Genomic DNA, 14,930 nt, shown 5'->3' with positions numbered 1-14,930 from the left:
TTCTCTCGTTTTTGTTAGAAACCCTTTGCTTTATGGCAGAGAAGAAAAAGGGCTTGTTTTCCAATATTTTGAATTTACTGAATGTATTCTCCAAGTCCTGATCCTCCATCTCTAAAGTACCACATCATCTCAAACGAACTTCAACAATTTTCCAATCTTTGACAAACACTAACCAATTCTGACCATCTCTTACCGTTCATAACCAACTCTCTGACCATATGGAACCCCGCTCAAGAGCGGATCAAAAGATCCGATACCATCACCTGGCTGGTGGCCCATTCGAAAATTCAAGTGAGCTGTTTTGATCCGATCCTTAAAAAGAGCAAACCATTCCTATATTCCATGAGAATATTCAGAGCCTGCCTAGTGTGGAACTACATTCCTAAAATATGGTGAGAGATACGAGTGGTGTACATACCAAAAGTATGACCCATCGACTACGAGCCCAACTCGTGCAGACCTCATCATTCATGTTAAAAACAAAAAGGTAGAGGACCACATTCGAGAAACAGCACTGAAGGACAAACTTCTCAATGAGCGACGATTCGCATAGCAACCAGGGTGATCCACACAGCTAGCCCTGGATGACCTGTGCCAATCAAGTCCATGAACAGACAAGGAGATAGCTGTTACACTGTTTTATGAAAATAGAGGGAGCTTTCAATGCAATCAAAAAGCAGGGGTTTCGGAAAAGATATGCCAATGGGTGAAAAAGGAGCTGAGGAACAGGATAAACGCAATTACCTTGAGCAGTGCAACCATCCAGGCTAGGACAGGGGGGGTTCTTTCATCCCTACTGTGGATGACGCTGGTAGATGAACTACAAACTGGAATAAGAAGAATTTTATTGTCTAGGCTATGTGGACGACCTTGCAGTAAAGGTCTTGAAGACATCGTGATGGATCGCATACGAGTCCTCAACCTGGTTGATATGTGGTGCAAAAGGAAGGAGCTATATACTATTAGCCCCACAAAACCAAAAATTGGAAAGCCCCACAAAATAGGAAGCCTTAAAACTATGAGAGACCTCGGTCCCATTTTCAAGGAAGCCTGGGATCACACTAGACCAGCAGCTATACGGAATCAACATTTACCTAAATTCTCCCAGATAGCCAAAATTGCCTGGGGGAGTGGAAGAAGGCTCTGCGCCAAACACTGGGAATTAACCTTCAAAATGGCTATACACCTGCGCCTTAAGGTCGATGTTGACATTTGGGTCAGTGGTATGGTGGACCAAGATTCTGCGGGCCAAAGCACTCAGCTATTAAGTGGCACCCAAAAACAAGCTTGTCTCAGTGTCATTTGAGCCACGAGCACTACACAAACCACTTTATATTTTAACCCAAGGAGAAGCAAGAGTAGTAGCCCACAAGCACATAAATGGTCAACTAGATGCAAGGATAGGCCATGTAATAGAAAATGAAAATTGAGGGAGTAGATACAGGCAGATGCCATATTAGACAAGTCAATCAATGCCACTATTCCAAAATACAATTTTACTAAAAAAATGCAAGGAAAAACAGAAGGGGAAGAGTGGGCCAATGGAACACGGCTAAAGGCACACTCCTACTCGTACATTGACGGCTCAAAACCAACAAGGGGGATGGAGTCTTTGGGAAGAATTCAAAGACCGAACTGAAGGTAAATATGATATAGTTTTCCAGTCTGAAATCATAGCGATTCAACAATGTGTCAGCAAAATAAAAAGGCTAGGAATATTCTCAGCCAGACAGCACTTAGGGCCCAAGCCTCATGCGAGACAAAGGCAAAGAGTGTTTGGAACTGCATGGAAGCCCTGACGGAAGTGACATTAATGACCTGACCCTGAGATGGGTCCCCAGGCATTCAGGGGCATAGAGGCAATGAAAAGTTGACATTTTGGCCAAAGAGAGAACCAACATGGACTCTCTAGGTACTTAACACTACTGTGGCCAAGCATCTTGCCAGAGGATACATATCAAAATGGTTCCTTAATGAGTCCAAAACCTGGTGGAACAATACCACAGGCATTGCCAAAGAGATTCATAGGAGGGCCTTCCATAAAACTTACAAAGGATATACTGGAAGGAAACTGCAACCGAACAAGAATTCTGGTTGGACTCCTAACAGGGCACTGCCAATTAAGAAAGCACATGTACTGGATAGGAGTACAGACAGAAGAAACACTGTGCAGATACTGCCAGGAAGAGGAGAGACCGCAGAACACATTTTATGTTTCTGGAAGGTCTATGTAGGTGCAGGTTCTTGCAAGTAGGACAGGAAAAGCCACCAGCAAGATCCTACTCTAAGGAGCCACTGTCAAGGATATGGAGGTTGATTAACAACCTGAAGCTGGCCATTTTGTTATAAAAAAAAAACAGTGTAGCACAGTAGATTTGCTCAGGTCGAAGTGCAGTAGGTCTTGTGGCCACCTCTTTTATCCCTATCCCTACAGTTCATTATAAGCTGTAGCATTACCAAACCATCTCTAACCTCCCTTATCATTTTCAACCTATCCTGGTCACATCTACAATACCACTAAACCAGCACCACAGCACCAAACTATCACTGTCCACATAACATCCATGTAACTGTACCAAATTATATCTCCCTATTTAACCATGTCTGACCATCTCTAATAATACCAAATTATCTCTTGATATCCTTAGATATCTCTGACTGTATCAAATCATCTCTAACAATAGCAATCCATCTCTAACAGTATCGAACAATCTCTGACCACTCTATCTCTACCAAAAATATATAACAGTACCAAATTATCTCTAGCTATCCTTAACTATATCTGACTGTATCAAACCAGCTCTGGTATTACCAAACTATTTCTGACTAACCCTGACCATCTCTAACCTTGCCAATCATCTACCATATATCGAAGAATATCTTGTTCCAAACATCTTCGACCATTCCTGACCATAACAGTACCAAACCACCTCTGATTAAACTTAACCACCTCTTACCATTCATTACCTTCTGTAATAAACAATGCCAAGCGATAATTGAACCTCCTTAACCGTCTCATTCCTGATAGTACCAAATGATCACTAACCTTTCAGATCATCTGTAACATTCTCCAACCATCTCTAACATTCCCAAAACCAACTTTAATCTCTAACCTAATACAAACCATCCCTAATGTACCAAACAATCTGTAACCATCCCTGACCATAATAAACACTAACAAACCCTCTATACCGAAGACTAGGTCTATTCCTCCCATGCAACTTATAAAAGTTATTCGACCAAACGAAACCCAAACCAAACAAAAATCAACTGAAAATTGCAAAAACGTTGAAAAATATCTGACTGTACAGCGAGGCTAAACAGACTGAAATAATTGGTTACGACCAGGTTTCTAATAACTCGCTTTAAAGACAGAGAAATCTCACAAGCGGGATAATAGAATGAAAAAGTAAAACCATATCCATTCTGCTAAAGTTCTGCAATATCGAAACATTGATATTTTTAATTATTTTATATCGATTAATTAAATTGTTCAATTGATTGCAGGGGTAAAGGTTCGGTCTGTTTGGTAGATCCACACTGGGCAGAATAAAGGATTTATTTCTAGGATTCTATTCTAAGATAATTTTAGGGGTGAAGGTGTGAATATATAAAAAAAGTGCATACTTTTAAGAATAGATTTCTTATGATATAAAATGGATTTTTCTTTGTTTTATCACTTTTTTCTTTCTCTTTAATAAAAACAATTAATCCTTTATTTTTTCTCTCTCTCTCTTTTTTTAAATAATTCAGTCAATGTACTATGGTAATCCAAATTAGATTATTTTAATATAAAACATCAAAATTCAATTTGTCCATTCAATAATTCAAAAAAGTTAATCCCCGTTTCTTTATTATTCTTGTCAAAATATTTACATAGAAGGGATCCTTTCTTAAAACTTTTTTTTTACACAATATAATTCTTATTTTGGTTGACAAATAAAAAAAGAAGATCATTCCCGTTCTTCATTTGCCTTAAAAGTCTAAAGGAGAAATGTAAGGTTTGCTTCTTTTTTATATTCCTCTTATGAATAGATTTGAGGCCGCTTGACGACGAAGGGCTCCTTCAGGATGGCGCAGTCCTGGCGCAGGTACATTGGTTGATGTGTGCAAAATTCCGATCTCAACCTGCTCAAAGGATACCCGTTTAAATAAAATTTACAAAATCTAAATTTCAACTACGCACACTAATCTGCGTAAACGATAAACTGTTGTTGGTCATCGGCCATTTCTACTTTAACATAATGGTGCTGAGGATCTTCGGCAGACATCATGCTCTGCATAGTGGTGTTATTCCTCATCGGTGTTCTTGGCCTGCAAAAATAATTTAATGAGTTTATTTCAATAATTATAGAGATTTTACTTCTTACTTAGCCTTCGCATGGGTAAGAATGTGAGATTTAAGGTTGGTGGACTGGGCGAACTTTTTGTTGCATCCGTCAAAAGGACAGACGTATGGGCGGTCACCTGTGTGTATACGAACGTGCGTCCTCAGGTTGAAATCCAAGGAGAACCTCTTCCCACAGCCTTCAAAAGTACACTAAAAGCGGGGGGAAAAAATTATCGACTTATTAACTACAGGGTACTACCTTCAACTCACTTGAAAAGGTTTCTCCCCCGTGTGAACTAGCTGGTGGCGTTTTAGTTTGGACGATTCTACGAACGCTTTCCCGCATTCGGCGCATACATGAACCCTGGGCCCGTGTGTGTGTAGGTGTTTCCTCATCGCGGAATTGTCCCTAAACATTTTCGTACAGCCTTTGTGTGGACACGCGATCGTCCTGTCTATCCCGTCGTTGGCTTTTTTCATTTTGAGTTTATGGCCGGGCCTGGAATGGACAAAGAAGACAATTTTTTTCTGCAATCGAGGCACACAAAAAACTAGTAGATTTGGCAGAATCGCTTCTACCTGGCAAACTCGGCGAGCTGCTTGGGGTCTGAAAGATCGAGGCCTGGAATCGATTCAAGTCCACTTGTTATTTTTCTATCTGTCATATAATCCTCATAATCAGGATCTGGGTCTGGATTGCTGGCTTCGTCTAAAAACAAAAACAGAACTCTTTACTACTTTTAACAATCAACTTTGCCCAAAATAAACTATTAGTTCAATAATTATTCTTGTTATCTAAGGTTTTCGGTTGAAACGAAAAATTAGTGTCACGAGCAGAATTCAAACCCACGACCTTCGGTCGCTGCTGCTCTAACTGTGACTTCTATCTCCTCGGAATCCCGCTCGTAACACCAATTTTTCATCTAAACCAAAAACGTTAGATAAAAAGAATAATTAACTGGAATAATTAATATGGTCAATTATGACCACTAAGCAAATACGGATTAATTTGATATTATTATTATTTAGAAATCGTGAGATGCGGTCTGGTGTGATGTAGATTTCAGAAAAACATTTTCTTTATCATGCCAAAGTTTCGAACTTTATTGAGATCATCTTCTTCACTCTCAACACGACATGCAAGAATGGCACAATTACACAGAAGACAAACACTTTGAGTGAGTAGAAATACTTTGATTGAATATAAAAAATATATTTTGCATTGTATAAATTCACTTTTCCCATCCTAAATGTATTTGTTAAATGTAAATGTTTGTTAATCCCAGGCCCTGAAGATGATCTCAATAAAGATTGAAACTTGGTTATTCAGATATCGTGAGATGCGGTCGGATGTAAAAAAAAAAAAAAGATTGAAACGTTGGCACGATAAAGAAAATGTTTTCTGAAACCTACATCACACCAGTCCGCATCTCACAATTTCTGAATAATTATCAATTAACAGTCACTAATCACTACACATTATTATTATTATTATTATAAGTTGCAAACACCCACGCTGCCCGGTAACCACATTCACTTCAACATTTTCTTTGCGCGCTCCCGACATAATTGAATCAGTCATTTTGAAAAGGGGCCACCCTCCAACTTTTCAAATTTTGCAGGAAAAAACAAAAAAGTATTATAAAGTTTAAATTTTGTGAAATTATTACCAATCTTTTTTTTTTTTTTTTCCCCCTATAGCAAAGGGTCTCGTCGAATATAAACAAGTTGTTCTGGACAATTTTAACCCATTCTGGTCCACAGGAAAATTAATTTTTCATGAGAGGAATGACGTATTTTCAAAATCACAATTTTTTTAAAGTATATTTTCAGACTTCATGAAAGAAAACAGTTTAGGGATGGTTAGGGAATATAAAATTAAATTAAATTAAAATTAAATTTAAAAAAATAAAATTAAATTAAATTTGGTTGAGGGAGTTACAGGAAAAACCTAGAGCAGTAGGAACTTGTTCTGGGTTATTTGCATTTTTTAACTAATTAACAAATTAAATAAGTAGTAATAATTTGATTTGGCGAAAACTTGCCAGTAGAAATAACCCCCCCCCAAAAAAAAAATCATTAAAAAAGTAAATAAACAGCTATGGCTTGTGGAGCAGAATTTTTTTTTATTTTGCTTTTGATTCTTATAAATATTTTCAGTAAAAGGAAAGGTTTTTCCAACTGGCGTCAAACTATTCTTAAATAATTCTAAATGTTTTACTGTCACTTTTTCTTACAAAAATCTATTTTCCACTCTTATATGTTTAATCACAGCTTGTTAAACACAGCAACTTGCATTAGAAATCTTGAAACCATCATTGATGGTAATCTTACGTTTAATCTACATTTACAAGAAATCAAAAATTGCTCCTTTAAAATGCTTGTCTTGATCATCCAAAGTGCCTAACATTTCTAAAATCCTTCTTGCTATGTCCAGCTATATAATTCACTCATTCGACATTGAATACGCCTCAATCATCTGGGGAATCCGCACTGATATAAAACTTTTTTCAAATTGTTCAAAATAAATTCCTTCATACTGAATATTAATATTTCAAATTAAACTGTCACAATGACAAATCCTGTCATGCTCCTGTTAAATCTTACTTCAATATTTCTGATCTTAGCTGCTGAAGAAAGTATTTTGAGATTCAAATTAATTAATAATTTAATAGATTCCCTAGAAATCCTTGGTAAACTCCAATTTTATGTACATCCTTGCCACCTTAGAACTCAGAAAATATTTTTTATTAAATATAAAGGAACAAATTTTTCACTACCTCACCAATGCATCGCATTATGATAGAATGCAATACTATTGATTTATTTAATATTTCTGTTTCTTCATTAAAACGTCCGTTACATAAGGTATAATAATTTTATTTAGTTAAAAAAGTTAAAAATGTACTATGTATGTAGTTATAAAGCTCTATTATATTATTTATATATATATATATTTTATGATTCCTAGTTGTTATTATTATATAGACAAGGTGTTTAATTAAATCTTTATGCTGTTTTATTTATAAAGATTTTATTGTCTTTTTCATTGATGTTTTATTCTTCATTAGTATTGAGTTAGTTATAAGCATTGTATTGTATATTTTTTCTCCTTACTTTTTTTTAAAGAAATGTGACCCAATAAATAAATTTTAAAAAAGTTATCAGAATACATCCCTCAAACCAGGGATCACATTGACAGGGATTTTTTTAGCTAACAAGAACATTATATAAGGTATTAATTGCTTAAAAAAATATTGGTTGTTTTTTCCAAATTCGTTAATTAAATTTTCCTTCAGTAAAAAACAATTTTTAATCAATTTTAATGTAATTTGTAATAATAATAAAATAAAAATGCTAGGGAAAGTAAATACTACAAAACTGGCAACATCCCTGTTCATTTTTGCCCAGTTTATTATAAACGATCCGGTCGTGTATGAAAAAGGTGTTTATTTACATTGTGCGGATTTGTTTTTCTTTAAAACATGTTTAGATATTTTTATATATATATTTTTTTTTTACCAGTCTCTCATACGATTTAATTCATTCATCTTTCATAGATTATATTTCAAATTGAACTGTCACAATGATAAACCATCTCATGCTCCCATTAAATCTTACTTCAGTATTCGGAGATTATTTTTAGTTTAAAATTAATTAATAATTGTCTAGATTCCCCAGAAATCCTTGGTAAACTCCAATTTTATATACCTCCTAACCACCTCAGAAATCAGAAAATATTCTTAATATAAGCATAATAATTTTATTTATATAAAAAAGCTAAAAAAAAACTATAATATAATAAAGCATTATATGTATTATGTATGTAGTTATAATGCGTTTTTTTTCTATAATTCCAAGAAATATTTTTTAATTAAATCTTTATTTTGTTTTATTTATAAGGTTTTTATTGTGTTTTTCAATGATGTGTAGTATTGTGTTTTATTCTTTATTAATGCTGAGTTAGTTAGTTATAAGTATTGTATTGTATTTTTTTTCTTGTTACTTTTTTAAGAAATGAGTTTTTGACCCGTAAAACAAATTTTTAAAAAAGTTATCGGAATACAACCCTCAAACCAGGGATCACATTGGCAGGTATTTTATTTATTAATTTTTTTATTATTATTTTCATTTTATTTTATTTCTATTTTTTTAGCTAACAGAGAACATTATATACAGTATTAATTATTTTTATGTAAATAAAATGAACAAAAATATGGAATTTTTGTAAGGGACCTCCTTGTCACTTCAGAAATAATAAAATATTTTTTATTGAATATAAAGGAACAAATTTTTATCATCGCATGATGATAGAATGTAACATGCGATACTGTTAATTTATTTAATACTGCTGTTTCCTCGTCCAAATGTCAGTTACTTAAAGCATAATAACTTAGTTTTAAAAAAAGGAAGCTAAAAATGTACTATGTATGTAATAATACTTTATTATATTATGGCAATATCACTGTTCATTTTTGAGCAGTTCATTATAAATGATTAATTATGTTGAAAAATATGTTTAATTCCATTGTATTGATTTGTTTTCTTTAATAAAAAAAAAGTCTCCCATACGATTTAATTCATTCCATATTTCTGATCTTAACTGTTCAAGAAAGTATTTTAAGATTATTTTTATTATCAAATTCATTAATAATTGTGTAAATTCCCCAGAAATCCTTGATAAACTCCAATTTTATGTAACTCCTTGCCATCTCAGAAATCAGAAAACGTTCTTAATATAAGCGTAATAATTTTACTTAGTTAAAAAAAAGCTTAAAATGTACTATATATGTATGACAGTGTTTAATTAAATATGTTGTTTTATTTATAAGATTTTTATTGTCGTTTTCATTGATGTATAGTATAGTGTTTTATTCTTTATTAGTATTGAGTTAGTTATAAGCAGTGTATTGTACTTGTTTTTTCTCCTTGCTTTTGTGTTTTTTTTTTAAGAAATTAGTTTTTGACCCATAAAAATAAAATAACGATAATTTCATATACCTCCTTGCTACCTCAGAAATGAGAAAATATTCTTAATATAAGAATAATAATTTTATTCAGTAAAAAAGCTAAAAAGTACTATATATGTAGTTGTAATGCTTTATTATATTTTTATTAAATATTTTTGTATAATTCCTAGTCGTTATAATTATATAGATGGGGTGTTTAATCAAATCTTTATGTTGTTTTATTTATAAGATTTTTATTGTCTTTTTCATCGATGTATGGTATATTGTTTTATTCTTTATTAGTATTGAGTTAGTTACAAGCATTGTATTGTGCTTGTTTTTCCCCTTGCTTTTTTATTTTTATTTTAAGAAATGAGTTTTTGACCAATAAAAATAAAATAACGATCATTTTATGTACCAACTTGTCACCCCAGAAATCAGAAAATATTTTAAATATAAGCATAATAATTTTATTTAGTTAAAAAAGCTAAAAATATACTATGTATGTAGTTATAATGCTTTATTATATTTTTTGTATAATTCCTAGTTGTTATTATTATATAGTCAGGGTGTTTAATTAAATCTTTATGTTGTTTTATTTATAAGATTTTTATTTTATGTGTGGTGATTAGTGACCGTTAATCGATATTTATTTAGAAATCGTGAGATGAGGTCTGGTGTGATGTAGTTTTCAGAAAAACATTTTCTTTATCGTGCCAACGTTTCGATCTTTATTGAGATCATCTTCAGGGCCTGGGATTTACAAACATTCTTTACATTTAACAAATACATTTAGGAAGTGGAAAAAAGTGAATTTATACAATACAAAATATATTTTTTTATATTCAATCAAAGTATTTCTACTCACTCAGTGTTTGTCTTCTGTGTAATTGTGCCATTATTGTGTGTCGTGTCGAGAGTTGAGGCACAATTACACAGAAGACAAACACTTTGAGCCCTGAAGATGATCTCAATAAAGATCGAAACGTTGGCACGATAAAGAAAATGTTTTTCTGAAAACTACATCACACCAGACCGCATCTCACGATTTCTAAATAAATATTTTTATTTTATTTTTCATTGATGTATAGTATAGTGTTTTATTCGTTACTAGTATTGAGTTTGTTATAAGAAGTGTATTGTACTTGTTTTTTTCTCCTTGCTTTTGTATGCTTTTTTTTTTTTTTTTTTTTTTTTTTTTTAAGAAATTAGTTTTTGACCTTGAATCTTCTTAATATAAGCATAGTAATTTTATTCAGTTAAAAAAACTAAAAAGTACTATATATGTAGTTATAACGTTTTATTATACATATTTTTTACATACATTTTTGTATAATTCCTAGTCGTTATTATTACATAGACAGGGTGTTTAATTAAATCTTTGGTTTTTCATATTTATTCGGATTTCATTGTCTTTTTCAATGATGTTAATGTATTTTTATTTATTAGTGTTGTTTAACCCATAAAAATAAAATAACGATAATTTCATATACCTCCTTGCTACAGCAGAAATGAGAAAATATTCTTAATATAAGCATAATAATTTTGTTCAGTTTAAAAAAAAAAGCTAAAAATGTACGATATATGTAGTTATGTTTTATTTTTTTTATATATATATATTTTTTTTTATAATTCCTAGTCGTTATTATTATATAGTCAAGGTGTTTAATTAAATCTTTATGTTGTTTTATTTATAAGATTTTTATTTTCTTTTTCATTGATGTATAGTATAGTGTTTTATTCATTACTAGTATTGAGTTTGTTATAAGCAGTGTATTGTACTTGTTTTTTCTCCTTGCTTTTGTATGTTTTTTTTAAGAAATTAGTTTTTGACCTTGAATCTTCTTAATATAAGCATAATAATTTTATTCAGTTAAAAAAACTAAAAAGTACTATATATGTAGTTACATTTTATTATACATATTTTTTACATATATTTTTTTGTATAATTCCTAGTCGTTATTATTATATAGACAGGGGGTTTAATTAAATCTTTGATTTTCATATTTATACGGATTTTCAATGATGTTAGTGTATTTTTATTTATTAGTGTTGTTTAACCCGTAAAAATAAAATAACGATCATTTCATATACCTCCTTGCTACCTCAGAAATGAGAAAATATTCTTAATATAAGAATAATAATTTTATTTAGTTTACAAAAAAGCTAAAAAAATGTACGATATATGTAGTTATAACATTTTATTATACATATTTTTTTATATATATTTTTTGTATAATTCCTAGTCATTATTATATAGTCAAGGTGTTTAATTAAATCTTTATATTTTTCTTTCCAAAAGGTAGATTGGAGATGAGGCCACGAAGACAGACACAACATTCATTTTTTAAATTTAAATTTTTAAATTTAAATTTTTTTCTGTCTTCCTGGCTTCATCCCTAATCTACCTTTTGGAAAGAAAAATATTGCTTGCTGAGAAGGCTGATCAATCACAAACGAAAATATTAAATCTTTATGTTGTTTTATTTATAACGATTTCATTGATGTATAGTGTTTTATCCTTTATTAGTGCTGAGCTAGTTATAAGCATTGCATTGCATATATTTTTTCTCTTTACTTTTGTATTTTTTTGTTTTTTTTTAAGAAATGGATTTTTGACCCGTAAAAATAAAAACAATTTTATGTACCTCCTTGTCACCTCACAAATCAGAAAATATTCTTAATATAACGATAATAATTTTATTTAGTTAAAAAAAAAGCTAAAAATGTACGGTATAATGTTTTATTCTATATTAATGTTGAGTTAGTTACAAGCACTGTATTGTATTTTTTTTATCCTTGTGTACGTTTTTTGTTTTTTTTAAGAAATGGGTTTTTGGCCCATAAAAATAAAATAACGATAATTTTTGTTTCTCCCCCCACCCTATGCCTTCTGATTAGCTTAGATTTTTTCAGATGATTTTTTTTGTCTTATTAATGTTTTTTAATATGTTGTTCACTTTATTATTATTTTTTTGTATGTTTTTTGTTTAATTTTCCTCATTGGAAAAGTAGTTGATTTGTTTCGACGGGAAAAGCGTCTGGTATGACGATCCGTTTGGGTCGTATGCAAGATGGCGTCGTTCGCCTGGCGTTCCGCCATGGCAGGCGAAGCGGCCATGTTACATTTTATAAAGGAGCCATATTGCAAAATAATAATGGCAGCCTCCTGATAGCCTTCATGAGGGCGAGAACCAAAACAAACCGAAATCAAAATAATAGAGCCGGCCCGGGCGGAAAGACGGTGTCGGACCGTGGACCGGGCCCTCGAGCCAGAGGCACTCGGCCGGATATCGATCCGTGACGTAAAGCGTCTCCGGAACACCTACGAAATACTTAAAAAGACCAAAAAAAACCATGGATCACTCACCGTCGTCTGTGCCGGAAGCCCACATGGTAACGGAAAATTCACCTTCTAAAGTCCTTATCTGCACCTGTTTTTGTTCCCACTTTCTCGTCTTGGTCTCTGTGATTTCGGCGAACTGGTCCGAGGCGCGGAACCGCTGGGCTTTTTTCGGCTTTTTAACGCCACGTTTTGAAGGTCCGGGGCTGGAGTCGACGTAAAGCTCGGCCTCTTGGACCGGTACGATGTGCTGGTCGTAGACGGCCAGGGGGTCGACGGCGCCGACGATCTCCTCCTGGGAGTGGAGGATGATCTCCTCCCGTTCGCCCTGGAGGCCCTGGAGCGCGATCATCTGCGGCCCGTCGACGCACTCGATCGTCGTCTCGACCGTCTCGCACGGAATTTCCACCGGGATCGTCTCGATCTCGATCTCCTGGATGTCCGGCTGAATCTCAACATCCGCGTAGTCGACCGACGCCATATTTGCGACTGGTTGACGAACGACTTAGTACACCGAGCAGTCTGGCCAACCTACCGCCCTTCCGTCCCTCCAACTACTACAAAAACAACATTTACCTTTAAATATTATTTTAAACCTCTTTCCCACATTTCTTTTTTATTAAAACCACAAGAGAATTTAACCCTTTAACTTTTATTTAAAACAAAATCTTTAAAAAAAAAACTGCTTGCGAATTCAAAACCCTACTCAAGACAAACATTAACGTACATTTTTACTAAATTCCCTCTAACACAATATTCCCCAAAAAAATTAATTTAAACATTCAATTAATACCAATCAATTCAATCAATTTCATAAAAAAACATGAACAGCCCTAAATCCATGTTATGGAGGGGCCGCTCGCCATTTTCTTTTTTTGACTGATAAATTCCCTCATTAGTTTCACTTTTTATTAATTTATTTAACGGAAGATATCCTAATTTCAGAATTAGAAATATCGACCAGTTTTTCACTCCGGATCAAAGCATGGTCTCTGGGCCCTGAACACTATTGTGGCTTAGCAGCCTGCCACAAAAGAGGATACATCTTAAAATGGATCCTTAATGAGTCCAAAACCTGGTGGAATATTACCACAGATATGAGGCACGCGAAGAGATTCATAGAAGGACCATCTGGAAAACTTACAATGCAATTACTGGAAATCAACCGAACCAGGGTTCTGGTTGGACTCCTGACAGGGCACTCCCACTTAAGAAAGCACAAGCACCGAGGAGTACAGACAGAAGAAACGCTGTGCTGCAAGGAAACACTGCAGAAGAGGAGGAGACTGCAGAACACATTTTATGTTTCTGTGAAGGCTGGCAATAATAATTGGTTGAGAGGATGAAAATCACGCTTCAGAGATGCTGCTTATATGACATTTGATGTAAAACTTATTGTCATCGGCATAAAGATGAAATTGGGAGAAATTAAGAACTAACAGAAGATCATTTAGAAACATAGAAAAGAGTAAAGGTCCAAGAATAGAGCCTTGGGGTACACCAGCTGAAATTGAGAGAGAAAAGGAGATAAAATTTGAAACTTTAACTCTCTGAGTTCTGCCAGACAGTTAGGAGGACATGATATTAGTAGCAGTAGAAGAAAAACAAAAAAGATCAGTTTCTAAATAAATTATGATTTACAGAACCGAATACATTGGAAAAAGCAAATAGAACAATAATAGTACACTTATGAGCAGGAAATGAAGTTTGACATTTTAAGATTAGCGTCAGGCTAAAACAATCTTAAATATGTGAACAGAATGACAGATTTAAGTTTTTACAGGCGATCTCAAATTTTGAAAAATGTCTCAGTCCCAACATTGCCAAGGACAGTATTGAATATTGTCTTGAGTCAAACCGTAGAAATATTTTATATAGTTGTGCACTGATGATGACTTTAAAATAGGTCTTGGCAGTAACAACTGAATTTGCTTTCTTCTTCAAGACCATACCTTGATACGGAGTGTTCTTAATATCATAACAAATATATATTTTTCCAAAGGAATATATTAGTACATTTTCCAAGGAATACATTAAAAGTATTTTATTGTATTTAAGCATTATATATTTGCATATACAAGGGATGCAAATTTTGTTTTTTCTCTTATATTTAAGTAGACATATTACAGTCAATAATTTATCAATTCCAAAATATCTACAATACTATATCATATTAACTAACTAATACTATATCATATTGAGGGATAAATTTGATTGGCAGGGGTCTTTAGGGCAGATTTTTTTTTTTTTTGCACCAAAATTGTCCTGGGTTTGGACCCTGGCTTTGCTATTGCAATTTCAGACTATT

The 14,930-nt window shown here is 33.0% G+C and overlaps 1 protein-coding gene across 1 annotated transcript; it reads right to left on the bottom strand.

Annotated features, from left to right (window-relative positions):
* Positions 1-3,839: 3,839 nt before the first annotated feature.
* Positions 3,840-13,103, bottom strand: LOC106663245 (transcriptional repressor protein YY1-like). The gene is made up of 6 exons (XM_014387934.2): positions 12,650-13,103; positions 4,910-5,039; positions 4,601-4,829; positions 4,371-4,540; positions 4,187-4,314; positions 3,840-4,128 (listed from the first exon to the last, which is right to left on the bottom strand). Exons 1-5 carry the CDS (start codon positions 13,101-13,103, stop codon positions 4,188-4,190), a joined length of 1,110 nt encoding a protein of 369 aa, XP_014243420.1. The 3' UTR covers positions 3,840-4,128; position 4,187.
* Positions 13,104-14,930: the final 1,827 nt, after the last annotated feature.

Source organism: Cimex lectularius, unplaced genomic scaffold (genome assembly GCF_000648675.2).
Source record: "Cimex lectularius strain Harlan isolate CLEC.00 unplaced genomic scaffold, Clec_2.1 scaffold320, whole genome shotgun sequence".
In the NCBI taxonomy this organism is placed as follows: Eukaryota; Metazoa; Arthropoda; class Insecta; order Hemiptera; family Cimicidae; genus Cimex; species Cimex lectularius.
This window is presented reverse-complemented; position numbering and strand designations above follow the sequence as displayed.